At 43.8% G+C, this 23,915-nt stretch overlaps 1 protein-coding gene across 20 annotated transcripts in view; it reads left to right on the top strand.

Moving 5' to 3' along the window:
* Positions 1-23,915, top strand: part of Dlg1 (MAGUK family member discs large 1) — a 797,939-nt gene that overhangs the window by 539,213 nt on the left and 234,811 nt on the right. The window contains exon 1 of one of the 20 annotated variants that reach the window (XM_076787394.1): positions 19,948-20,523. The exons of 18 other annotated variants lie outside the window; for them this stretch is intronic. In XM_076787394.1, the coding sequence (XP_076643509.1) occupies positions 20,377-20,523 (147 nt within the window). In that variant the 5' untranslated portion in view covers positions 19,948-20,376. Of the gene's footprint in view, positions 1-19,947; positions 20,524-23,915 lie in introns of those variants that run through there. One more of the 20 variants, XM_076787396.1, reaches the window with a different exon arrangement.

A 23,915-nucleotide genomic window follows, 5' to 3' on the forward strand; every position in this document is an offset into this window, starting at 1 on the left:
ATTTTCAGAGGAAAGGTACGTGCGTAGAGTCTTTTCGAACAATTTCTTGGCCGTGTTCGAAACACTCGAAGAAAACGGGAGCGATTGCGACGCCGTTTTCCCGGGAACATTTGTGAAACGCTCGAAATCAGTTCGCTTAAAGGTCGGAGTTATTTTCCCTTCTCGTGATGCGGCAGAATCAATCGAGACTTCGTGAGGGTCCGCAGTCAGGTGGGCTCGCGACACGCGTGATTCGTGCACAGCGCGCCGAGAACCAGGAAGTCGGCTGAGTGCACCAGCCCCCGATATCGTGATACGAATGCGTCCGAACCCACCACACTATTTTCTGCCTTACGAGTGACTTTCTGGCGTGACTCGCGGCGAACTATCGTGCGGCCTTCTTGCGTCCCCTCTCGCAACAACTTTGCCCCTCTCGTACAAAATATCACGCGATCAACTCGCTACGAAATTTTCGAGTTCGTGCGACTCTTAATCATCCAGATTTCCTTCATTTTACTACAAGTTGCCACAACCAAGTTCATAATTCCTTCCCCCTGCTCACACTTACAATACCTCTTTTCTGCAACAATTTGTTTCATACTGATCGTCTGGTCGTGAACAACGCTTTAGATTTGTTATTTATTTATATTTCTTTCGACGGTGATTATATTTCTTGATAAAGATCAATTTTCCTTAGATGTGTAGCTTTCATGTGCACTTCTGATGAGTATGGGCGGTTCCAACTTGCATTTTTATCGACGATTGTTTTATTGTATTTTATTCTGTTCTAGCTCTATCTAGTTCTATCCTACCGAAACTATTCGGTATATTCTAGTAAAATATTCTATTTTACCGAAACTGTGAATCCGCTAAACAAATATTTCCTGAAGAAACGATGAAGATTTGAAAACAGTGGTGCTCTCGTGACTCAGAGCTTAACCAAAATAATTTGTTTATCAAGGATACAAAAGCTTGTCGTTAGATATATATATCTTCTTCACGTGTATTAAAATTCTATAGTGTGGTTAATTTTTAACTCATCCTGGTAGAATAACGTCGAGAACTGTGGTTATTGGCATAAAGGTTAAGAAGTCTTTGTCCTCCGTCATGTCTGACCCTGGTCGACCGTGACTACTGCGAGTTGCCTAAGCTCCCTGTCAAAGAGAGAGCACACACCTGAAAATAAAGAATGTAAACAACGGTGTACTTGTTACTAACTGGATATAGGTTAATGGTCAGACCCCGGATTTTTATGCACAATAAAAATTGTCTGCGAGAATTTAACAAGTTGAGAATAGCACACCGAAGCTCTTAAATTATTTTAATCAGTTTTACTGTTTTTACTCTTTGTGCTCATTTTCGTTATAAATGCATAAAATTCGCAGCCTGTGGATGAAATGTGTACTACTGCACTAGCGCGTTATCATTTTGTGCTCGGTGTAAAACTGTTTTTATTTCCTTCTACACAATACTTTGCGGTATTACGAGCCGTGTCGAGTGGTCCGCATATTCCGAGCTCGTAATGTCAACGTCTTATTTGTTGCAAAACACAAAATTCGCCACCGAGAAATTAAGGACAGCAGAGACACGTGCTATCATTCTGACTGCGAATTGTCTGTACAGCGAGCATCGTTCTTCTTCAACCGAAGACAGGAGAGACGCGGCGGCACGACTATCTGTCTCGAGAATTTGTCTACAGGAATTACGGTTTCCCTTTACGAAATTTCCTGCTCATTATTCTCCGTCCGCGGTGCTTTAATATGGCTCTCCGAGGAACCGGAGGAACTCCGCGAAGACGGAGAGGAACCACACGGCAAACTCTTATCGCGTTCTTATTGTTGCGCGGGAATATCTTTCAAACGGAACGTCTGTCTGGTGGGTGGAATTCTTTCTTTTTATTTTCTTTCTTTTCTTTTCTTCTTTCCTTTTTTTTTTCTTTTTTGGCCCAGCCGACCGAGCCCTCTCATTCTCTCGAAAGATCTGGAGCCGCGAACTTTCCTCTTTCATTTGCCGGAAAAGCTTCTTACCGCGAGCGAGGAATTTCCCGCTCGTTACACCCGCGTTCGACGGTGCATTACCATAATGCACGGGCAAAAACTTGCAACGGAAAGATCTCGTAAACTGCCGCTATTCCATTGACTCGTATTGAATAGAGGGGTCTTTTGCCGCGGACTCCGAACACTTTTGCATTACCAACGGTGCAGCTGAAAGTATCTCGTCGTGTGAAACCCTCGCACATCCGGCGACAAGAATCTTTAACGTGCTTTGTGCAATTCGAATTCGCGACCGAGCGATTCCACTTCGTCTTGATCGATCGCGTTATCTACGCTACTTCGCGAAATCAACCTCTTCACTGGCTAGTCTGATTTTGAAAAGGTGTACCTATGCTGTGCGCAGAAATCTGAAAGTATTCTATCGATCGCCATGCGTATAGTTTCCTCAAGTAAAGTTTCAATCTTTTGTTTAGAGTGTAAAGTCTAGAGTGTCTGAAAAATGTCGGAAATGTATGAATACGTTTCAGTTTTCACAAATAATTTTAATTCAACCCTCATATAAATTCCTGAGTACCCTCCACTTGTAATTTTTCTTAAAAATTCCGTGCATATTCTCGCTGACGAAATTGCTGTAGATTTCTACTTTCTATAAGTTAGCTCATACAGTACACACAATACTAATTTTCATGTTCAATAAAGATCGAAATGAGAGTCTCAACGAACACATTGCCGATTTCGATCGAATTTTCTTTTTTGCCAGAGATAGCAGAATATTTACCGTTTAGTTCGAAGTAGCGTTTTGCCCATAACCGGCAAACTAACAGTCTGTATGCTCGTGTGCGGCAGTGTCTGTGTGCGACGCAGCCGTTCACGGAGCTGGATATCCGAACAATACCGCATTAGGGAAACTTCAATATCTCCTTTCTGCCCTCGAGTAGAATACTTTGTTTCCGGGAGGAACAATTTTCCGCGAGTATGCGATTTTCCATTTTAATATCGCGAATAAAGGAACAGTGGAGCGCCGTAGGTACTCGTCGTCGTACAAATAATAGGACTGGACGGCAACTAACGGTAAACAATCACTTAAAAGTCGTTCCCGCGGCTTGGGATGAATACGTCCGATCGATGGATGGCAAGACAATGCTTCGCGTCGTCGTTCTCCGGCGACAAAAAAGCCTCGCATCGGCGGTTATTTCGCCGAGCGAAGGAAAAATCGTGCAGTAGTGCTCACTTGAATTTGACCGAATCTGTTACACTTCAATTTCCACGACTCATCCTCGCCCCCTATCACTCGAGCTCATTCTCAACAGAGTCTTGTCTCAGTAGACAAGAAGAATCGTTTCGGTCTTATTTCTGCGAACGTAGCACCAGCGGTTTCTTCAGATTTTCCTGATTAAAATCAGTCCAAACATGATATAAATCGGACTATTTTTATAGACTCGATGTAAATAACAAAATTCAAAATATGGGTAGGATTGCTCTATACGAAGTCTGTAAAAGTGGTCCGATTTACGTCATGTTTGGACTCATTTTAATCGAAAGATTCTCAACAATCCGCTGGTACCACATTTGGAAGGATCAGACAAGAATGACTGAATTTGTAGTTTTCTATATTGCACGTTCATTTTCGACGATGCTCGTCGGACCGTCTCACTTTCGCTCGGTAAATCTATTCTCTTGCTTCGTTGAGCTCACTCCTCGAAGAGAAACGGCACCCTGTGACGTAAGAATTTTACCTCCGGATGCCAAACTTTGCAAATTCAAGTGAGCACTACTGTATCCGGCCGGGTTGGCAACGCTCGAATCGATAAACCGAGGGCCCTGATGCAGCGTCCGCGGCACTTTCGAAGGCTGTAAATAAAAAAGAGGCGCGGGCGGTTTAATTAAAAGCGTCTCCGCGGGGACGGATCACGGACAATGCGGCCATTGTAGCGACCGGCATTTAATACCGTCCACTCGGAACGTGCCGCTTCGATGCCGATATTTCTTCCCGCCCGAAAAAAAAAACTGAACTTTTTCGTATGAAATCAGCCATCGGCCGCGGCGATACGTTATCGCGAACCATGCTATGCCAGCTTTTCTCGCGAATGCTGCCGCGCGCTTTCGCGATTCGATCGCCGCCAGTGGTCAGTTCGCCTAAACGCGTACACAAAATTCATATCATTGTAGGTATTACATGTACTCGGTGGTTAACCCTTTCCGGACGACGTACAGAAATGATTATTCTCAAATTATACTGAAATTTTCACTCAACACCTCTTTTTGCTAATTCAACTCTTTAATTCAACTCAGATGAGAAATAATCACTGCTCAGGTGGGGCTCCACACACTCTCTGGGTTTCTGCAAACCTTAAAATTCTCGCTTGTACTTACGGGAAATTAACAAATTAAAGTTTCTGTTAACCATTCTAATCAATTCATTTTTCTCAGAAAAGTACTTGTTTCCGAAGATTTGCCTGTGTCATTTGAAATACTTTTTCGAGTAATGTTGGTTAGGAAATAGTGGCATGGTTAAAAACATACGTTCTGTACAATGAGCAAGAATCTTGTTAGCCCTTCCCAGTTTCGCTATATGTTCGTCGTTTCACGCTTCAGTATGTTTGTGTATACGTAGTCTTTATGGATTGGCAGTTTCGTCCCGGCGTATAGTGCTTGTATAATCGCTCTACGTGAATCGACACGCGATTCTAAAGACAGCGAAGCGTGTGTCGAGGCGAACCAGGGCTACGGCCTCGTCTGGGTTAGGTTTTATTGCCGGTCAATCGATGAACTTGATCGTAAGGTCATACATGGCATTTTTGGACGGCTGACAAACACGTGCGCACACCAACCGCGATCGACAGCCAAGGTTCATCGGCTGTCGTTCAGCCGGTTTGCGCGAATTCTGGAAGGACCTCAAAACATTTCAAACTTTATCCTTTTGACTGTACAAGCATCGACATAGTCGCGCAAACCTGTACGTTAATCGTGTTTAACACTAAATTTACGGGACCCGTCAAAATGACGGATTCTAATATTTTTAATTTACGAATATTGAGATTCTAAAGATACGTCCACGAGGACTTATTTAACAAACTGATTTCTTTGGGCATATATCATTTAAAAAACTGGCTACAAATTTCGATAGATACATTCATGTTATTTTTATGCAGTAATACAAAATAGTCACTTTTAGTGCTCCGTAAACCTAGTGTTAAGTATACGTACTTGTACACACGTACTAAAGTATACACTATAGACTTTGCAAAACGAATGTGAAACATGCATTAATACTGCAGGACTTGTGCAGACATGGAGTAAACGAGAACTCGCTCAACTTTTAATATATCACAATTGAAATGCCCTTCGGACCATAGTGAACTTGAACAATTTTTACGTAAGTAGCATTGTTATAAGGTGACATTGCTATACAGGGTGTCCCGGAAGAAGAGAGGGGCGATTCCTAAGGTGATTCTAAGCACCTTTTTCCTTTGCCCATTCGGGCCGAAACGCTTTGTTTTCGAGTTATTAACTTTTTCCAAAGGGAATGAATCTCCGTTGTTAAGATAAGCTTCGAAACACTGGAAATTGTATAAATATCCTCTGTCTCGTTACCATTCGACTTTTCAATCATCGAAAAAAACCGAAGCGAGCCACGCTTCCTGTCAGTTTGTCATGCAAATCGGCGATGAGATAAGAAAAAGGTCGATAAAGCGTAATTACAGAGAGAGAGAGAGAGAGAGAAAAAATGTCACGCGTTCTACAAGCTTCTCACAGTTTCCACTTTACTTTACTTTCTAGAAATTCTTTTCGCTCCTTCGTTTTTCCGTCTGTTGTTGTTTCAGTACGAAGAAAAACGCTGTGTTTGTCAGCTGCATCGTTTCAACAAGAAAATCCGAAACCTCTACACGCATATACCCGCTCGCGTGCTTTCAATTTTTTTGAGAGCAAAACAATCCGGAATTAATGTCGTCCTGCTCGAGATTATTATACTTTAAACGGATCTCGATCACACAATTCGTATTTACAGTGGCTCGGATGTCAGCCGATCGCTTTCCTGACCCAGTTCCAAGGGACGTCGTTGACCTTATAATCCTACGAAATGCGCGCTAAGAATCAATTTTCTACCGTTTACCTGTCTCTTCGAAATGAATTTCCTTCTTTTGTTATTTTTCCGTTCGATTCCGCATAATCGGTGCACGCCTAGTAAATACTCGTGCATTTTCTATTTCGAAATCCCGTAAAAAGTTCGATTCTCCTACGGCTCTGTTACAGCCTGCTGTTACAGTATAAAATACAAATTTATTATCGCTCCAGTGACCAGATCGCTAGATTGAAAATGTTCGCACAGCACCGAGCAGTAAACCCCGGGACGTCGATAGTTCCAATAGTTCCGGAGAAAACAGCTTGTAACACTTCCTCTACACTTTGACGCACAGATGCGTCATCCGGAGCAAGCGGCAGCTTCCGATTTGACGCAATATTGAGTCATCCGACGCGGAAGTGTTAATAAAACACGAGACGTTCGACTAACGCTAAATCTGACGAGCATTAAAAGTTGCTAGTCTATGCCGTGCTTCGTGAAAACAACAAGATTGAATCAATTCCCATAAAAGCATCTTTATAATTTCAATATACTCAACCATCTTACGCCAAGCACGATTTCGATGAAACAAGCTTCCCATAATACGGTACGCTCACAACCAGACTGCGGACTTTTGTGCAAAATAAAAATGTTGTGCATCGATGACAAGAAACAGGAGCTGCATAGACATTTATTTCCTATCTTAATAATTTTAACAATAGAACGACGAATAATTACTTAGTGCCTACTGTCGTTCAAATAAAACTTTATTCGAACAATGCCCAAGCCTGCGGATCCCGAATCTTCGATGAAGCGCACCCTGTGCCGCGGGTAAGCAAGAAACTGAAAAGCCGTCGTGCAAGATTAGTTCCCCGCAACGTCTCGCATGCTATCCTGCAGAGGAAGCTGGCGAATCTCCGTCGATCCGTCTGCACCCCATACGATTTCGTCTCGAGGACCATCGGTGTAAGAATCCGGAGTGGTAACGGCGCGGCGCGGCGCGGCGCGGCGGGGTGCAGAGAGACCGTCGGAGGGTGGTCGTCGGTAGGGTGAATGCAATTTTCACGAGGTGGCGGTGCAGTTCACCCCGCTTTCGTGTGACCGGGTACACCGACGCACACGGTTGCATCTGGAACGAAGAAAGGGAGACAGGGCTCGCGAGAACGAGCTAGAAAGAGAGAAAGCTATCGAGGGAGAGAGCGGTGGAGGGAGGATAGGGGATGGTGGGAGAGAGAAACAGAGACAGAGAGAGAGAGGGGGGAGAGAGGGAGAGAGGCGGTCACGTACACGGAAGCACGGGGGAGCACACGTACGTGCACGAGGACCGGCGCGCTCAGTAGTGTGCCAAGTGCGCCCAGTGACGTAGGTCAGTGCTCGCGACTACGCCGCTCTCGCGAGCCGAGCCCCGAGCCAGCGGAGCGCTCGTGTGCTCGGAATTTTGCCGTGTTGGTCAGCTTGTTGTGCTCCGTGACACCATGGTTCCCGTTGACAACGCCTGGCCGGGCTCTGCCTGGTCCTCGGACAACCGAGTGTCGTGCGTCTTGGCCCTGTTCCGCCGGTCACCTTGACACAAGCCCCTGCACCACCGAAGGTTAGGTCTCGTGTGCCCCAGCCGATGCACTTCCGACCAGCACGATGCACCCCTGCGACCGCCCACGCGACCTGCGATCTCCGGCAATCTTCAGCTCCGTCAGAGCCGCGATCCTCGCTGGTTTCGAATCGACACGTCAAACTGTCCGCGATCCAGTGAAAATCCGCGTTTCCGAGGCAACGTGGAATCGCGGAAAACTGGGGAAACTCCGCGCGTCCTCGTTTCCCAACGACCTGCGGTTTAATCGCGCGGCCTTTGTTTCCCAGCACTTGTTCTTCTTCCTCTCGTTGGAACTTTTGTTCCGCATCGTTCTCTCGCGTGCACGCCACCGTCAGCCTCCGCGCCAGGGTTTTTCGCGATCTCTCTCTCTCTCTCTCTCTCTCTCTCTCTCTCTCTCTCTCTCTCTCTCTCTCTCTCTCTCTCTCTCTCTCTCTCTCTCTCTCTCTCTATCTCTATCTCGTTTTTCTCGATTCTCCGGCGGTTTCTCGCGTCCCTGCGAGCATGATAAACGAACGATAGGATACCGTGTCGCGGTTCTGTTGTTTCTCGCGCGTGCTACACACACCGAGCGAGCGTGGCGGCTCGGATGCGGATCGAGAACTGCGCCAAGCGAGGGTCATTGCTCGTGCGAGAGTCATTATCAGCGCTGCTTTAGCATTATGTGCCGGTGATATCGCGATGGGTTACTTTCGGCTCGGAGATTCGGTGGGAAATTGGGGCCGAGTGAAACGTGCTCGTGGAAACTTGTGATTTCGCCAGCATTCTTTCTTGTTGAGAGTCGAGTGCCGGAGTTGTTGAGCGACAACCAGACTGTGGATCTTTATCAATATTTTCTACATGAATCATACGAAAACGGAACTGATTCTTAGCCAATAAGCTGAACATTATACACTCTTCAATACTTTCGATCTTCGTACTGTTTGAAATTGCAGTTATTTTTTAAATAAGTACGCGAAATCTGTAGCCTGGTGACGGGTACTTTCGTATTTTCATTTTAACGCACAGGGTTTGCCATTTTGCAGGGCATCTGTTATTTTGGGAAAGGTAGGAACGAAGCAAAATTAATCGCTTCAAAAGTTTGGAAAATTAACGTGGATTCTTTGTATTGCTTTTCTATTACTCCTTGACGCGTGGATATTTGAAAGCATTTTATTGTTTCTCGGCAAACCATGCATGTGAACTGGAAATTTCGTACGTGATCTGAACAAATAGACTGTCTGTGGTCGATACTGCGAGTCACTGTGATATTCCCGCCTGTATCACAGTTTGTGATTACTGTGGAAGCGGGTTTGTTAATCAGAGGGACTTGTAACTTTTTGAGATAGTGGTGTTTGTCACTGGGAAGCACCAAGAGCTCGGCTCTATTTATCTTGTTTAAACCGCTTGTCATTCTGACTAAAGCTTTACGAAAGCTTAATACATGGTTTACTGTATACCCGATAAACGGTTACTCGTCCTCTCAAATATAATTTATGACTCTACCCGGTATCTAATCAGGAACGACTAATACCAGTCGAGTTCGAATTTTATGTATTTATGACAAAAATTAATAGGTGAAATTCAAATTGAATTTTTTTTCGCGCGGAATCGTTAGGCAGATGTACATACAATGGTAGGCACCGTCATAATTTTCAACAATTATTATCGTATGTCCGTAGTCGCATTCGGTCTTGCGAGTTTATCGAATTAGTTTCCCACTTCTGTACGACTTACCGCAGTTGTTCCGCGGAAGTTGAAGCGCATTCTAACGTCGACGCGATAATGCAACTGCCTCGAACCACTGTTTACGCTCGCGATTCGTCGTCTAGCGTGCACCGAGACTGTAAATCCGGTACAGAGTGTTTATGCACCGTTAGGTGTTTACTAAAACACCGGCTCATGCGACTTCCTGCACGCTCCGCGATAAGCTTATCGACCTTCGAGGTTTGATTCTCTCTTAAAACGAACGGTACACTATCTGACTCGTTTAATTACAAATTACTGGCAATTCCCATGCTGTACGTCGACAGTTATATGTATACATCTCGTATCTCGCGAATCACCTCTTTAAACGAGCACTTTACAAACCGTCCACAAACATTTTCAATGCGCAATTACAATACGAAGAAAAGAAAAGTGTACAAACATCACGTTGTTCTCGATTCTATTGTTATTTTAACAAATTTCGTACGTTCTTTCACACATTGAATTATTTATATAATTGTACCTAGTCCTTGGTGCTTTCTAGACAATTCTAATTGTTTCTTATGAATTATTACTTATAAGTAGACGATACAACAAACTGGAGTGATACAGAAATTTATTGTCTTTCGTAAACATATTCAACAGGTTGAAAATAATATAACAATATTTTTAAACGCCTCTACAGCTACCAATTCTAGGACACATTTAAGAATGTTTTATTGTTACGTTTACATTGATCTACTAAAATGTGCGAATAGATTTTCGCAATCACCAGCCAACTGTTGAGCCTAGAATATTCGCGAGAAATTTTATTAGGTCAAACGCGAACCGTTTCCGTCGAATCGGAATGCATTTCTAAGTGTCGTATGCTAAACGCGACGGTATATAACCCATTCGGCCGATTGCGTGCAATGCAACTTTTATGTCCGTTAAAAAAGCAGTTATCTTGATGCGGCCCGTTTGACGAGGCTTTGTGTCTCGAACAAGGCGAAGGAAACGTTCGATTGCATAATTCATACACTCTCTATCGATTCCGCAATAAGATATAGACGGAAGTAGTTGTTTCCGTAACTCACCGGTGGTGATCCAGAAAATAAACGAACGGGAACTTGACGCTCATTATTCGCGCGAAGCGAGAAGCTCGAGTTTAACTTGCCGAACAACCGCGTCGTATGTTACCCTGTCGCACATTGTCTCGAAGATTACATACTAACTCTATTAGTCGGTTATTGTTAGGTGCTGTGGACTCGAACTGAAATCCAATGATAATGGAACTCATTCTTTTCTGAACTCTTTTTTCTTTCGACTATATATTTTTGCAATAACTGCTTTGGAATATTAACGATAGCACGGCGGTTTAATTTTTCGCTTTACTATTATTTAATTGAAAATCAACTCTAGGATTACGGTAATAATTGAGTCTATCTTCTAACCGAGTGACTTTACAATTATCAGTGTTTGAGAAGACGTAACGAAATACAAATAGGACTGACACAATTGACACAAACTTTATATCGACATCATCTTTTTTATAAATTAACGAACCGAAGCTTTGACGCACTTAATTACTGTCAGTAGTTACATCCTTTCTCGAAGGGCTATACAATCGTTTAAAGTTAGCGTACTTCCAAAAATTCTTCTGTAAGAAAACAATTCCTACACTCGATAGTTCTTGAAAACCGTAGAAAACCTTGACGAATATTCAATCTGGTTTACACCTCCTTTGTGAGCAGCCACGGTTCTCCAAGAAAAATATCGAATCGAATAGGAAATTTGATCTTCACAAAGCCAGGGAAGGTAGCATGATGATTTCGCAGGACACGTATCGAATTGAATAAAAATCTGCATCCTCTCAAAGACCGACAGGTTTCCATTGACCGATTCCGAGACAAGGGGATCTCGGGTGATAATTAAAATTGGATAAAAGTCTGTATCCTCGCAAAGACCGACAGGTTTCCATCGATAGGCCCGCGTGAAAATTATGTCGATCGTCCGCTAACGTTATTACGAGAAGCTCGCGTCGCCTCGTGCCAGCGAAGTTTGTCGTTCCTCGAGATATCGATCGCGTTCCGCGAGTTGTCAAGCTGTGCCGCGAGTCTGAGATTTCTCGGTGGATGTGCGAATTTATCGACTGCCCGGAATACGCGCGGATCCTGACATTTATCTCCGCGGCGCGGTGCGGCGCGGTGACGATCATCGACGGGCCGCCGCTGTCACGTTCAAAACGCCCATAAATCTATTTGCGAGAATCGCATTAAATTATTAGAGCGGCCGACCTGAAGCCGGGATCTATCTTCGGCCGGAAACGAGAATCGTCGCTCACGATCCAGACGATATTTTATTCATGGCTTGGTCGTGAAATAGATTTCCTTTTCCGCGAAGGATCCCTCGGTTCCTCGTTCGGCGAATCCTACGGTAACGACACGTTTTACACCGGCCGTTCTCTCGGCATTCCGTCGATCGTGCCTCGAAAAATGATCGAGGGAGCCGACCATCGAAGAGGACGAACTCTCATAAACCGGGACGTCGAAAGCGAAGACTTAATGAGGCCCGCGGAATTAATGGTCCTACCTAGGTTGCAGAATACGATGGCGGACCTAATTGCCAGGATTTTTCCTTCATCGCTCCGCACTCTTTGTAATTGCGACGCTATCCCCTCCGTGGTCCGCGGTTTCAGCATTGCGGACAATGGGAATGCGAAGAATATTGACGAGCTCGTGGAGAAAGGCAAAATGGAAACTCTATAGTTGGAGATAACGTACTATATTCGTGATTAGCGTCATTATTATTGCGGCCGAATTTTCGAAAAACTGTTTTCCTGCTGCATTTGTATTTGCTTAACCCTTTCCGCAATGCCGAACAACCGTTGTTGGATGGACTTGTAAAAAGTGATTACTCTATCCCCATTTTTCGAATAATTGGACCACAGAACTCTATGCTAAAAATTTTGTACATCAATTACAAGGTGCTGTAATCGAATAAAAATTGATTTCTGCTTTTAATGATTTCATTAAGTTGATGTATCGGTACTTTAAGTCTCGCCGTAATTTTGTCATAAATTCATAAAATCCGAACTTGATTATTTTCTATGTTCCATATTTTCAATTTCTACCGATGTGTGTTGAGAACGTCAAACGAAATGAAATATTAGCGAGGGATAGAAAAATAAATGGTACCTTTGGTCGCGTCGAAATTTATTTAATTCGTATGTGGAGGGGTTAATCGAGAATTTTTCGTGCAGTTATTTGCGAGCAACTTGTGGGGGTTAACGAGATCGGTGAGAAACGAGTTAGACCGTAAGAAAACCTGCCCCGCAAAGAAATCGTTGTTATCGCGTTCGGATCTACGTTCGAACATTTTTCTGCGGCGCGTTCACGTTGAAACGCGAGGCGGCCGTGTCACTCAGAAAAAACGCTGATCTCATTAACGCCTCTTGACTCGCAAATGAGTTCTTTTGTCCCGAGCGCTGCGCGCCCGTGCGCGGGTCGCTCGAAGAATTTCATATGATTTTTAAAGCCGCGACAACATTCGCTTTAATTGCACGCGAATTCCGTAAATTCCCCTTCGACACATTTAATCGAGCAATTAAAATAGTGCTCTTATGCATTACATTATCAACCACTTCGACGTTATTATTAACAATTTCGCGATCGATGTTGTACCATTACAGTGTTATAGCAGCTATTGACGTGTTACTAGCTTTTTATTATTATAACAAGAGTACTTTCTCGGCGCTTCTGAATATAAATAAACGCGAAGCTCTGCAAATAAACAACGGCAGACGATTCGTTCGTTATGTAAGAACTTTTTTTTTCCTATCTTGATGTTATTACTGTTTATTTTTATTCGCGCAAGAAAAAGACACGCTTGAGATCGTTACTACAAAGTTTACTCTTTTTAATAAAGTATTGTTACAAGGTGGCTCAACATTTTTAGAAATAGAGTGTAAACAATCTGTACAGACGCGTTTAACATTTTTCGTTTATATCTTTCGCGAGTAGTAATACTTTCCGTTTCAATGTCGCAGTGGATCCAAAAAATATTGCAACACTATATTTCAAATGCTCGAAAAATTGTCGATATTCAAACATTTTCTCGCAGGATACAGATTTTTTCATGCTATCGATTTACCTCGTGAGAAAAGTCGGAGTGTTTAACGCGATCGCGCGCCAGGATCGGTCGGTTAAAAAATTACAACGAGCGATTATTAAAATTTTCCGTGAACACCGTCAGCGTTAAGCACACAGTCGATTCTCGAAATTGTATAATCGCCGGAGCTCCTTGTTCCATTACGTTGGGGGAGGGGGAGGGAGGGAGAGAGGATTAACCCAGTTTTTCCCCTGGTCGGCAGCCACTTATTGCCCCGGCTGATAATTGATAACGTTCGCCAATTAACGCGACGTTAATTTGCTAAACGCGGCGCGCGGGGCTCCCGGCGATTGACACTCGATTTACGCCGCGATACGATTCGATGATCCCGGCGAGACGCGACGCACTCGACTAGAATCACGATAACGAATGATAACCGGCGTTCAAGTAGCCTTTCGATTTTAATAGGTCGCCGGCCTGGGCTGTGTTAGGCCACTCGCCGTTACCTCTTGTCCGGCACCGGAGCTGACTCGCGCGAGCAAGCCGCGTGCATTAACGCGAAATAGTAATTAACGTTGCTGCACGAAATGACAGGATACGTCGCGTTTCCTCTTCCTCTGCGCGACCATAGACATTTCTGCCCGTTCGAATACTCATTTTCGCCTTTCATTTACGGATTTCATCGGCCCACGCCAATTAGAAGTCCCGCTCCACATCTGCATCGACGCGCGCTTTGCGAATGAATGCGAAACGACATGTGGATCGGTCGATCGGATGACTGTGCTCACCTGAGCGACGAAATTGATGTTAGGTAGCCCCGTTAAACAAACATAACTGTTTGCTAGATAAATCTTACTCGAAAAGAGCAAGCACCATTTAAATCAACATATTGCATCACGATAGAAATTGAACGTTTTGGTCGCACACCAATTTTCCACAATATTTTTCCACTCCTACTCTATTTAAACTCTAGTTAAACATAAAATTGAAGGTAGGAGCTTAAGCTTAGAATGGTGCACAATAAACCTGCAGGCTATAATAGTATTTCTCGAGCCAAACGCTTCGTAACATTCGCATTCTAAAATCGGAAATTTCATTTACAACAACTTAATAATTTCTTTTCCGTTCGCGACACGCTCAGAAGTATCGTGAACATGTGACAAGAAATTTTCTAACGGTTTGAATAAAATTGCCTCAGAGCTACAAAATTCGACACAGGGTTTTTATCCGTTTCATCTGAAAACTGGTATTTTTTTCGATTCGGAGCGGATGAGTTTCGATCGAAATAGCCCAATCGTTCCGAAAATTGCACATCAGGGTAACGAGAATCGGGCGAGTTCGTGTAGCTGTTGAGGAAGAATCGGAAGTTTCGGGACGGTAGTATTTTCTGACACTGCTCGTGGCAGAATGCTCCCTCGTCTTCGGCGTGTCCGCAGGAAGTTGAGTCGTTCCAACTTTTTTACTCGGCTAAACTGGAACTAGGTGCGCTGCAGGCGGCGGCAATAACGTCGGATTCGAGGATGCTACTTGGCGCTTCTTGCCGAGACACCCGGCCTGCTGCCTATTACGGAAGGATACAAGCCCTTGCTTAGTCCGTTATCTGTCTTACGGGTCGCTTACGTAATTAAAATTCGCGGGTATCTCCGCTCCGGTTACCGTGGGCCGTGGGAGAAATTGCTCCGGCTCCCCTTGTTATCCGAAACGAAAATGAACCGGCCGAAATGATCCGTACACAAGCGGCACATAAAATCTACTCAAGCCTTATTAACGTTTCATTTCGAGTCCCGTAATGCTCGTACATTTATCACGGGTAACACGCAGGATCACCGAGCACGAGACCGAACGGCTAAGAAACAATTTCGAACAGTTTGCAGCTATGGACGAACTTATCCATCTCCCACCTCTTCCCTCGTTCTCTCTCTCTCTCTCTCTTTGAAACCACTTCAAAGTTTTAGATCAAACTTTATCTGTTAATACTAGGGAAACTGTTTTAACGACAGGGTCGATTTTCTGGTAGGATAAGTGGCTTGTAATGGTACTATGAAATGTTACAATCTTGTGAGTCCGAACGGAGCAAGGAGTTTTTGTTTTTAATACATTGACTACCGGTACTTAAAATTTTTTAAAACTCTACTTAAACGAAAGCAGTAGATTATTTATTATACCTAATATTACCAACAAAACCACCTCCTGGAACGTTCTTCCAATTTCGTGCAAGGATATGCCACAATGCATTGCATTATTCATAGTTTCACAGGTGTGTACCAGGCTCATTTTCACTCTGCGTTTCTTCAATTTTCCATTACAGAATAAAAAGATTGATAGAACTAAATCATTTGCAAATAAATACGCGAATGCGACAGGAGAGATGAGACGTAATTGGTGTATTGCACTAATTTTCACTCTTCGTTTCTCATTTTCTATTTCTGAACAAAACGACTTATGAAACCGAATGATTCAGCGGGATAGGAGAGACGGAACATAATTTTAGCGCGTTCTTTTTATTGAACCGAACGATTCGGCTATTCAAATTTCCGCTGCGCACAGGGTTTTATGACGGCGGCCCAGCACAGACTCTAAGCAATTAGAACAACGGCGCCGATTAGTTTGCCGAGGTTTAAGTGTCGTCGCTCGTTCGTCGGGCCCGGCGTTCGCATTTCGGAAACGGCTGCCGATTAGTTTTCACTCCATGGTTCTGTAAATAGAAACCGGCCTGTGTCCAAGTGTAATCAACACGTCTGTGCCTCGCTGCCGACCGATTCGCAGCTCCGCATTCATAGAACAGACCTTCTGCAACAGTTTTGCAAAGATTGAAACCTTCATTCGGGCCCTTTGATCCCCGCGTTCGCGTCCATCTTCGTTCGCCACGCGAAAACACTCGACACTGTGTGCCGCATGGAACCCTTTGGCATCGTTCGATTAATTAAACTTTTACCGAGTCTTGATATCTTTTTTTTTTTTTTTTTGGTGAAAATAAACGTCGATCGAATTACTCGATTGGGAAATGAAATTTAATTTGATAGAAATCGTTTGAACTGTTCGCGGGCCACGAAGTTGGGAACTTCAACCACCCTCTCCTCCCACCCCTCGGCAATCTGCTGATGTATTTTGTTGGATTCTATCGAGAACTTTCGATAGCTAGCCAAGTGGTAAATTAAAGCTCCGCATTTATCGTTTCTCCTCCTATCAGTTGCTGGTCCAGTTATCGAAGTCTTTTTCAGCTTTTAATAGATATCGTTCCGAGACCTTCGTAAAAATGCCCCTGTCAATTATCGTCTTCTTCGTGGGGCGACACACACGTCGACGACCCATCTGGTAGATCTTTCTACGTAAAATAGAAAAGATAGATAAAAGTCTTTTTTAGATTCGATCTTCTATTGTATTCGAACCACTAGACTCTGAAACGCGTAAAATTTTAGGATCAGCTTCGGAGTAATTCATTTTTTACCTGCTATTAATGAAATTGTTAGAAATGTCGTCCGTTCTGTTCGAAGTATGTTTATTTGTGGCGTGGTAAAATAATACGGCTTAAATTTAAAAAATTAACTTCGAGAAGAAAACATTTAACTTAAAAATACCTGTAATACCAAAGTTAGTAAGGATCGTTAAAATTTGAGTAATTTGTTTCCTACATTTTCAAATTTGCTCGATGACATGCTAGGGATCGACGTAATTTCACTTAGCAGAGATTGCTTAATTTCTCAACCGAATGAATAGATTCGTAAGGTATCGGTACTCCACCACATATTACTACTAATTCACAAACTATTACCACGAAAAAAGGACGATAATCCGAGCCGATTGAACGAGCCGCCAGCCATAAGTTCGCCGAACTAACGAGTCTCCGTCGCCACTCGCAGAGCGATTCCAAAGTTGGGTTCGGTTAGCGTGAGTCGATCATCGAACGCAATCAATCCGACACAAGTAGGCAACATCAACAAGTCCGCTCCGGTAGGAATTCGCATCTAGCCCCACGGAACAATGGAGCAATTGGCCCCCTTGTACCTTAAGTTAGCGCTGCTTATGCCCTCGTAGCTAATTAAGGACGGCGGGTCGGGTCGCCTAGTGGCACTCGCCGTGCCGGCTTAATGAAAATTAGTCTTGCCTCGCGATTTCCAGCGTCGCGCATCGGTCCTCGTGCTCTCGTTAGTTCGTTCGAGCGTGTCGCGAGACTCGTCGGTGCAGCTGCAGCCGCGAATAATTCAATTCCACCTGGCTCTCTCACGGTATATCTGCTTCGACGCTTTCCCATTGTACCCGCGAACGGACGAATTACACCGTCGGCTGACGTCCGGTCGACGCTGCGCCTACTTCCTCCGATCCTCGATTTTCGGAATAATTAAGCCCCGTGAAATTGCATCGTAGAACCGCTGACGCGTCGCAACGCCAATTTACGAGACAATAAAAGTCTCCTCCTTATTCTCGCTCGCTGATCCTTTCGCTCGGGACTCGCGGTTTCATCCTTTTTGGACTATCCTTGGATAACCTAATCGCGCGTACAATTCGCTGGTGCGACGAAAGAGGAAACCAGACTCTAATCTGTAATCTATAATCAGAAATTCTTTCTCGATCGTGATTCAAAACGAACACTGACACGTTCTCTGTGGTGAATCGTTCTCTAGGATTCGCCAATCCACTTTCTAATTATTTGGGGGGAATTCTCACTGTATTGGTATACACTAAATTGTGTATAACACGTATCGAGACGCTCACAGCTCGATGAGAACGTTATCTTGTACCTCCGCAAGGAAACTGGCAGGGTCCGGTTTCTTTTTTATCACGCCTCGTAGCGAATACCCTTCTGAACACATTTGCAGGAGAGTGGAGTGTAAAAATGTTTAGCTCTTAAGATGAATAGGTTTAGAGAAATTCGTGGACCATTTATGTCCTTAGTCTCCAGGCTCCGGGTTAAATCTGATTACAGTCAAACCGTGACTGGCGTCTCGTTGACGCGAATAGCGGCAGGAAAAAATAGGACGGTTTAAAAAGGTGATGAGATTGCTTCTTCTAGTCTTGGTTAATGTTGACCGACATTTTTCTTTGAAATTGGAAGGAATTGGGTCGGGTCTCCGTGAATTCTGAAAGTACAGATTCTCTGTTACCTTCGCGTCAAACAAATTGCTATTTCTGCAGCGGAACGCGTCTTCCATTTTGTATGATTTCTAGCGTCTAATTACTTATAACTAAACTGCTAAATGAAAAACAAAACTTTGAAGACATTAGAAGAATTTACGTACACTGTTACGCTATTTTCGATTTATTAAAACGTTCAACGGAGGACACGCATTTTTGTTTCTTGCAATTGTCTTAGAAAACGTTTGTTTTGCATAAAGATCCACAGTCTGCTGATAACGTAGAACGTGTCTTTTCTGGATAATCTTCGGGGACGCGTAATGTTTTTAAATGGACTATATCTCTGGGGTTGTAATAAATTCGTACTGAAATTGTCCCACGAGAGCCACTCTTCTCGGTTTTATGGAAATGGATCGGGCGAACGGCGCTTCGAACGAAGAAAAATGTTGGAACGACTGGAAAGTAATTAGGCAAAACAACCGGGAAAATGAACCGCGCGTTAATTCGACCGACGTAAATTAAGATCGATGCTCGTCGGGGGAACCGGTGAACAACCCTGGGTATAATTGCTTCCTCGTGGAAAACGTATGTGCAATTCCGTCTGAAACGAACGGGAAACTCCTTCTCTTGACAAATTCGGACCTACCCTGATGGGACTTTCCGGAGGTAGCTAGAGGTTATTGATTTTCCCCAGGGTTCGAACGATAAGCTCGTCCCAGAGGGTGAATTCTCCCGTGGTACTGCAGTTTCGGGGGCGCACTCGTGGTGCATTCGCGTATTCACTGATCGGCGAATTCCTGTCTTACCGACTTGCAGTGCTGGTGCACACTGCATCGAAGAGATGTCGCTTGGTCCTTCCATTTCAAATGCATAATTAAGGCGCAAGACCAACATTTGATCAACAACGAATTTTCAGAGCAGTTTGAAAAATATTAACATTTGCAGAGCTGGAACTATCTCTGTCGCTTTATTCGGTGGAAAGTGTTTTGAAATTTTCTATGGATTTTGATTTATATAAGGAAATTATTATTCTTCGTTAACTTTGATATCCAGCCCTGAAGAATTTAGAATAACTGTTATTCTTCGGCAATCTCTGTAACTTGAACAAACAAAGTCTACAGGACTAAAATTATCTTCAATCAATTTATGCTTACTAATTTCCGACTCTGCAACCCTGTACAACAGCGCAAAAAATATTTGAACACTACATTCCTGACGTTTTAAAAATGTCTTTAGTTACATAGTTATCTTTATTGACAAATATTTACTGTCCGATCGAAGTCACGTTCGAAGGCTCGTCGATTGATGACGTACCGTATTTCTTTGTGTCTTTCAATTTACTTATACATTATGTCGAATGTCGAAATATCATTCTAATAGCTGTTATTACGATGTAGCTCGGCACATTAACTTATTAGTCACGAACTGTGTACACGTTTTGCGTTAGCCGAATCCAGGCCACGAAAGGGGGACGCATCAAGATAATTAGATTGCGTACTCATCGCGCCACCATAAACACGCCGTTGACAAATGATTGAGTGAAAGACTCGTTTGTACGGACAGACCACCCAACCTGTGACTGCGAACGTGAGACAATAAGAAGAATCACTGCCCATAGACTCGTTTATAAGCTGCGTTTATTACGTTGGTACGGAGACAGTTTAATACAACTATTGCAAAGGACTTGCCGATTCGTTCTCTTAGCGCTGACCAGAAACATACAGGTGGGAACAAGCAATTTAGAATATATACAGAGCGACGGATCTTTTTACGAATCTCGTGGCTTTAATCGTGCTAGACTCGAATCGGAACTAGTTGGAGAACAGTGACAAAAAGTCTCGACACGGGGTGTAAAGTGTAAACCAATTGTGAAAACCGTGAAGAATCGTGAATATTCGTCGAATATGCCCCCAACTACACCGACGGACTCAGCCATGTGCTCGCTCTGTCCGCGATCGAAGAAACCACACCACCCGAAGAAACTAGTTCGATTCGACTCCATCGTCGACACCTTCTCCATCTCCGACTCGAACGCCTTTACCAATCAGAGGGTAAGACTAATTCTACGATACAATGTCTACGTATATGTGAGAAAAGATGTGCGCGACATTTTCGACAAAGCTGTCCTCACGCCAAGTGAACCCCTCGAGCGAAACAATAGCGAACCAATGGCAAAACATTTTTATTTTCAGTAAAGATTTGATCTAACACTGCAGATTGGTAACTGTTCTATTATCAGTTCTATTATTTATTTATTATTTATTCCACTACGGATAATCGACGGTATCGTGAATGAAACAAGTAAATATAAACCAAATTATGTCATGTTCGGGGTGGTTTCAATCAGAAAAATGTCACAAATGTTGTTAAAAGTTTCGTAAAAATATGATTAACTAAAAAATTGTTCACTCTTCTGTCCTTTTCCAAGTTCTGCAAAAAGTCAAGATACTTTGTGCACAATACAAGTGACATTTCAGTCTCGAGGTTTTCACATATATCGAGGCATTATTGCAGTAGATTAAAAACCTCCAGTTTACTTTAGCATCATGATTATCTATTATTACATCCACGACCCACATTATTTCACGCACACAGATTATGATTTGACTGTATATTGCAATTAATTGCCAAATTCATTCTCGTCATTAGCAATGCGCTGTACGAATTCTCGCACAAATTATTAATAACGTAGCGAATGCTATTTGGAAATATGATATAACAATTTCAATTGTTTACAATAAAAGTAATGTTTGCGTGCGTTATTGCAACTAATTTTTTGTATAAATATCAATGCAAATACAATTTTTCTTCGATTTTAAATAATACTCTTTTCGTACCTCGTATTTTGAATTCCCAAAGGTTCTTTAAAATTAATGACGTTAATTAGAGACGTTAATTATTGTTAAATTTATACGCATAGTTGCCTCATCCCCCAAAGGCACATCACTCTTAGCTAGTATCTAGATAGTTGATCAGAGTTTCGCTTCTGGCGGTACTTTCGAGGCTTCTTCAGGAAACGCACTCAAAATTTCTATGGCTCAAAGTATGCCGAAGCCTTTGAACTATCTTTAGAACGACCAAGATTATGCTGCCTCCTTGTAGAGTGTCTCTGCCTGTCAAAGTGCTTTAGAAAAACAAAAGAGAATATTTCGAAGACGTTCCAGCAATTCTGTATACAACAAAAATTCATTTCGCCTCTTCGGAGTATCAAACTGGTCGAAAGAACGCAACAAATATTCTTTAAAAAATTACTAATTAAAGCTGCAAACGATCCGAAACATCGCTAATTATATCGTTACGAAAAAGGTCCACCATCCAAGGGTGAATATCATTTTTTTTTTCTCGCGCTTCCTCTATGTCGGAACAATCGCCGAGCTATACTACTCGCATCGATAAAAGATTCCAATGAAATTTCACGACGAAGATTGAATTTTGGCAGCGCAATAAGCAAGCGGGTGCCGGGGTGTCAGAAAATTTCGGCGTTTTCCAGGGCAGCGTAAATCATCGCGTTCGTAAAAAATTCAGCTGGCCCGAGGGTGACGTTTGCTATGCAGAAAGTGCTATAAACGTTGCCGAGTCTTATCGGTAATGCCTTCGAGGCTGGTCCGGTTACATTGAAAAAAGGGTCCGCGCCGCCGTCTCCGTACTATCTTTACGACTTTTCTATCGGCGGTGACGCGAAATGCGGGGCACGTTATACATGCCCGGAGAATAAATGGCGGCTGCAAAGTCGACCCGTTCATTCTCTGCAAAAAGTTTCCTTCTCCCGTCCTCAAAGAGTCACGGCCGGCAAAAAAATCGCCGGCACGAAGAGTATTGGGAACGTCCATCGAGATGCATCCGATCCAATCGCTGTCGAGCTGAAATTTGTGGATGGTTTTAAGTAGAAGAGGGTGGGAATCGTCCTTCGACAGCCCCCCTCTCCACTTTCCCTCGAACTCTCAGAACTTCTACAGGACGTTGCAGAGCCGCGGATACAAACTTTTCTGGCTTATAGATCGAAGAACAATAGCGAACACGGTATTACCCGATGGCACGGACAGTTCTTTATTCCACCAGTGCATATAGTTCATCCAACACGTTCACTGTCCTATCATCCATATCCGAATGACGAAATTATTTATCCAGAATTGAATATTAATTTTTCCGTCACTTTATTCCCCGAGCGCGTATTAATTAATTTAACACTTAGACTGGCCTCTCATCCATACGTGAACGATGTAATCATTTATCGAGAATCGAATATTACGTCGAATCCGTCGAACTTGCAAACCTGATTTTCTCGAAGACGTCGACCGAAATGATGTTATTCGTTTGTCTGTAATTATTTTTGCAAACGGAATCGTTAATTTTGCGGAGTAATGTAGCCCACGACAGAACGAGCACTATGCGTCGCAAAGTGCCGTCAGGGTCCGAAGGGTTAAAAAGCAATTGAGCGATCAGTCGTCAATATGGGTCAGCTGTGTCGAAGCTCGCGGGGGAAAGCCCGCTTCGAAAGCTTTCCGACGCAGCCGAAGCGTCTGATCTGCGAGTCCTCGGTTCCCCATCGGAGCGGATAAAAGGTAGGCGTGGCCGCAGGTCTGGTTCTAGTCAGGGAAACAGCAGGTGGCCGATAATGTCCTCCGGGAAAGCTAAACCGACCGCCATTCTTTTATGATAATACGTCCGTGCTCAACCCGATGTCACCGGAATGTAAATCAGCCGAGTTTTCCGTTCGGGCCGCGGCCGATTCCGCTGCGCGTCGATATTCGACCGCCTATATTTCCCGCGTCCGCTATCCGCCGGCACTGTTTATTAAGAAAACACCTTATCCGTGTATCATAACTGTCCTCCTCGAGCTCAAACATCCCCGAGGATCTCTTTCCGTTTATCGGCCCCTTCCGGAGCAGTTGCTCCAATTTTCTCGGCAGAGATCCGTATTTTCTCAAGCAACTTCAGGAGATCCGGAAAGTCCGATGCGCAAAGATTATGCGATTCCGCGCCGCGCCGCCGGGAGCAGCCGCTTTGTCTCTGCCCGTTGCTCGAAAACAAAGCCGGGACCTGTCCCCGGGTGTACTTGTCAAGACAACAGAATAGCTAATCGATTCGTGAAACTGTTTTTTATCCGCTTCGGTTTTTGCCCGCCTTTCATCGTTCACGTTCGAGCTCCCTGCAGACAGCGGAGACCGATGGAGCCGGCAGTGTCAGCGACAAGACATCGATCGCTACCAGTCGATCAGTCGACGGCGATCGATGCTTGGCCGCTGCCACTTCCGGATGACCGAGGACTATTCTAATCGCGCCTGGCCTTGTTCGTATCTTTTGTAAGACTTGTATCCGAATTTGACGTAGTCGGGAAAAAGTGAAAACTGTGTACTTTTATTATTTACCAATATGGCGACATTCGTCCCCGAATGGTTAATATTTCCAGAGACATCACCGGTAACGATTTTATAAATGAAAA

This window comes from Halictus rubicundus, chromosome 4 (assembly GCF_050948215.1).
Source record: "Halictus rubicundus isolate RS-2024b chromosome 4, iyHalRubi1_principal, whole genome shotgun sequence".
NCBI classification, from domain to species: domain Eukaryota; kingdom Metazoa; phylum Arthropoda; class Insecta; order Hymenoptera; family Halictidae; genus Halictus; species Halictus rubicundus.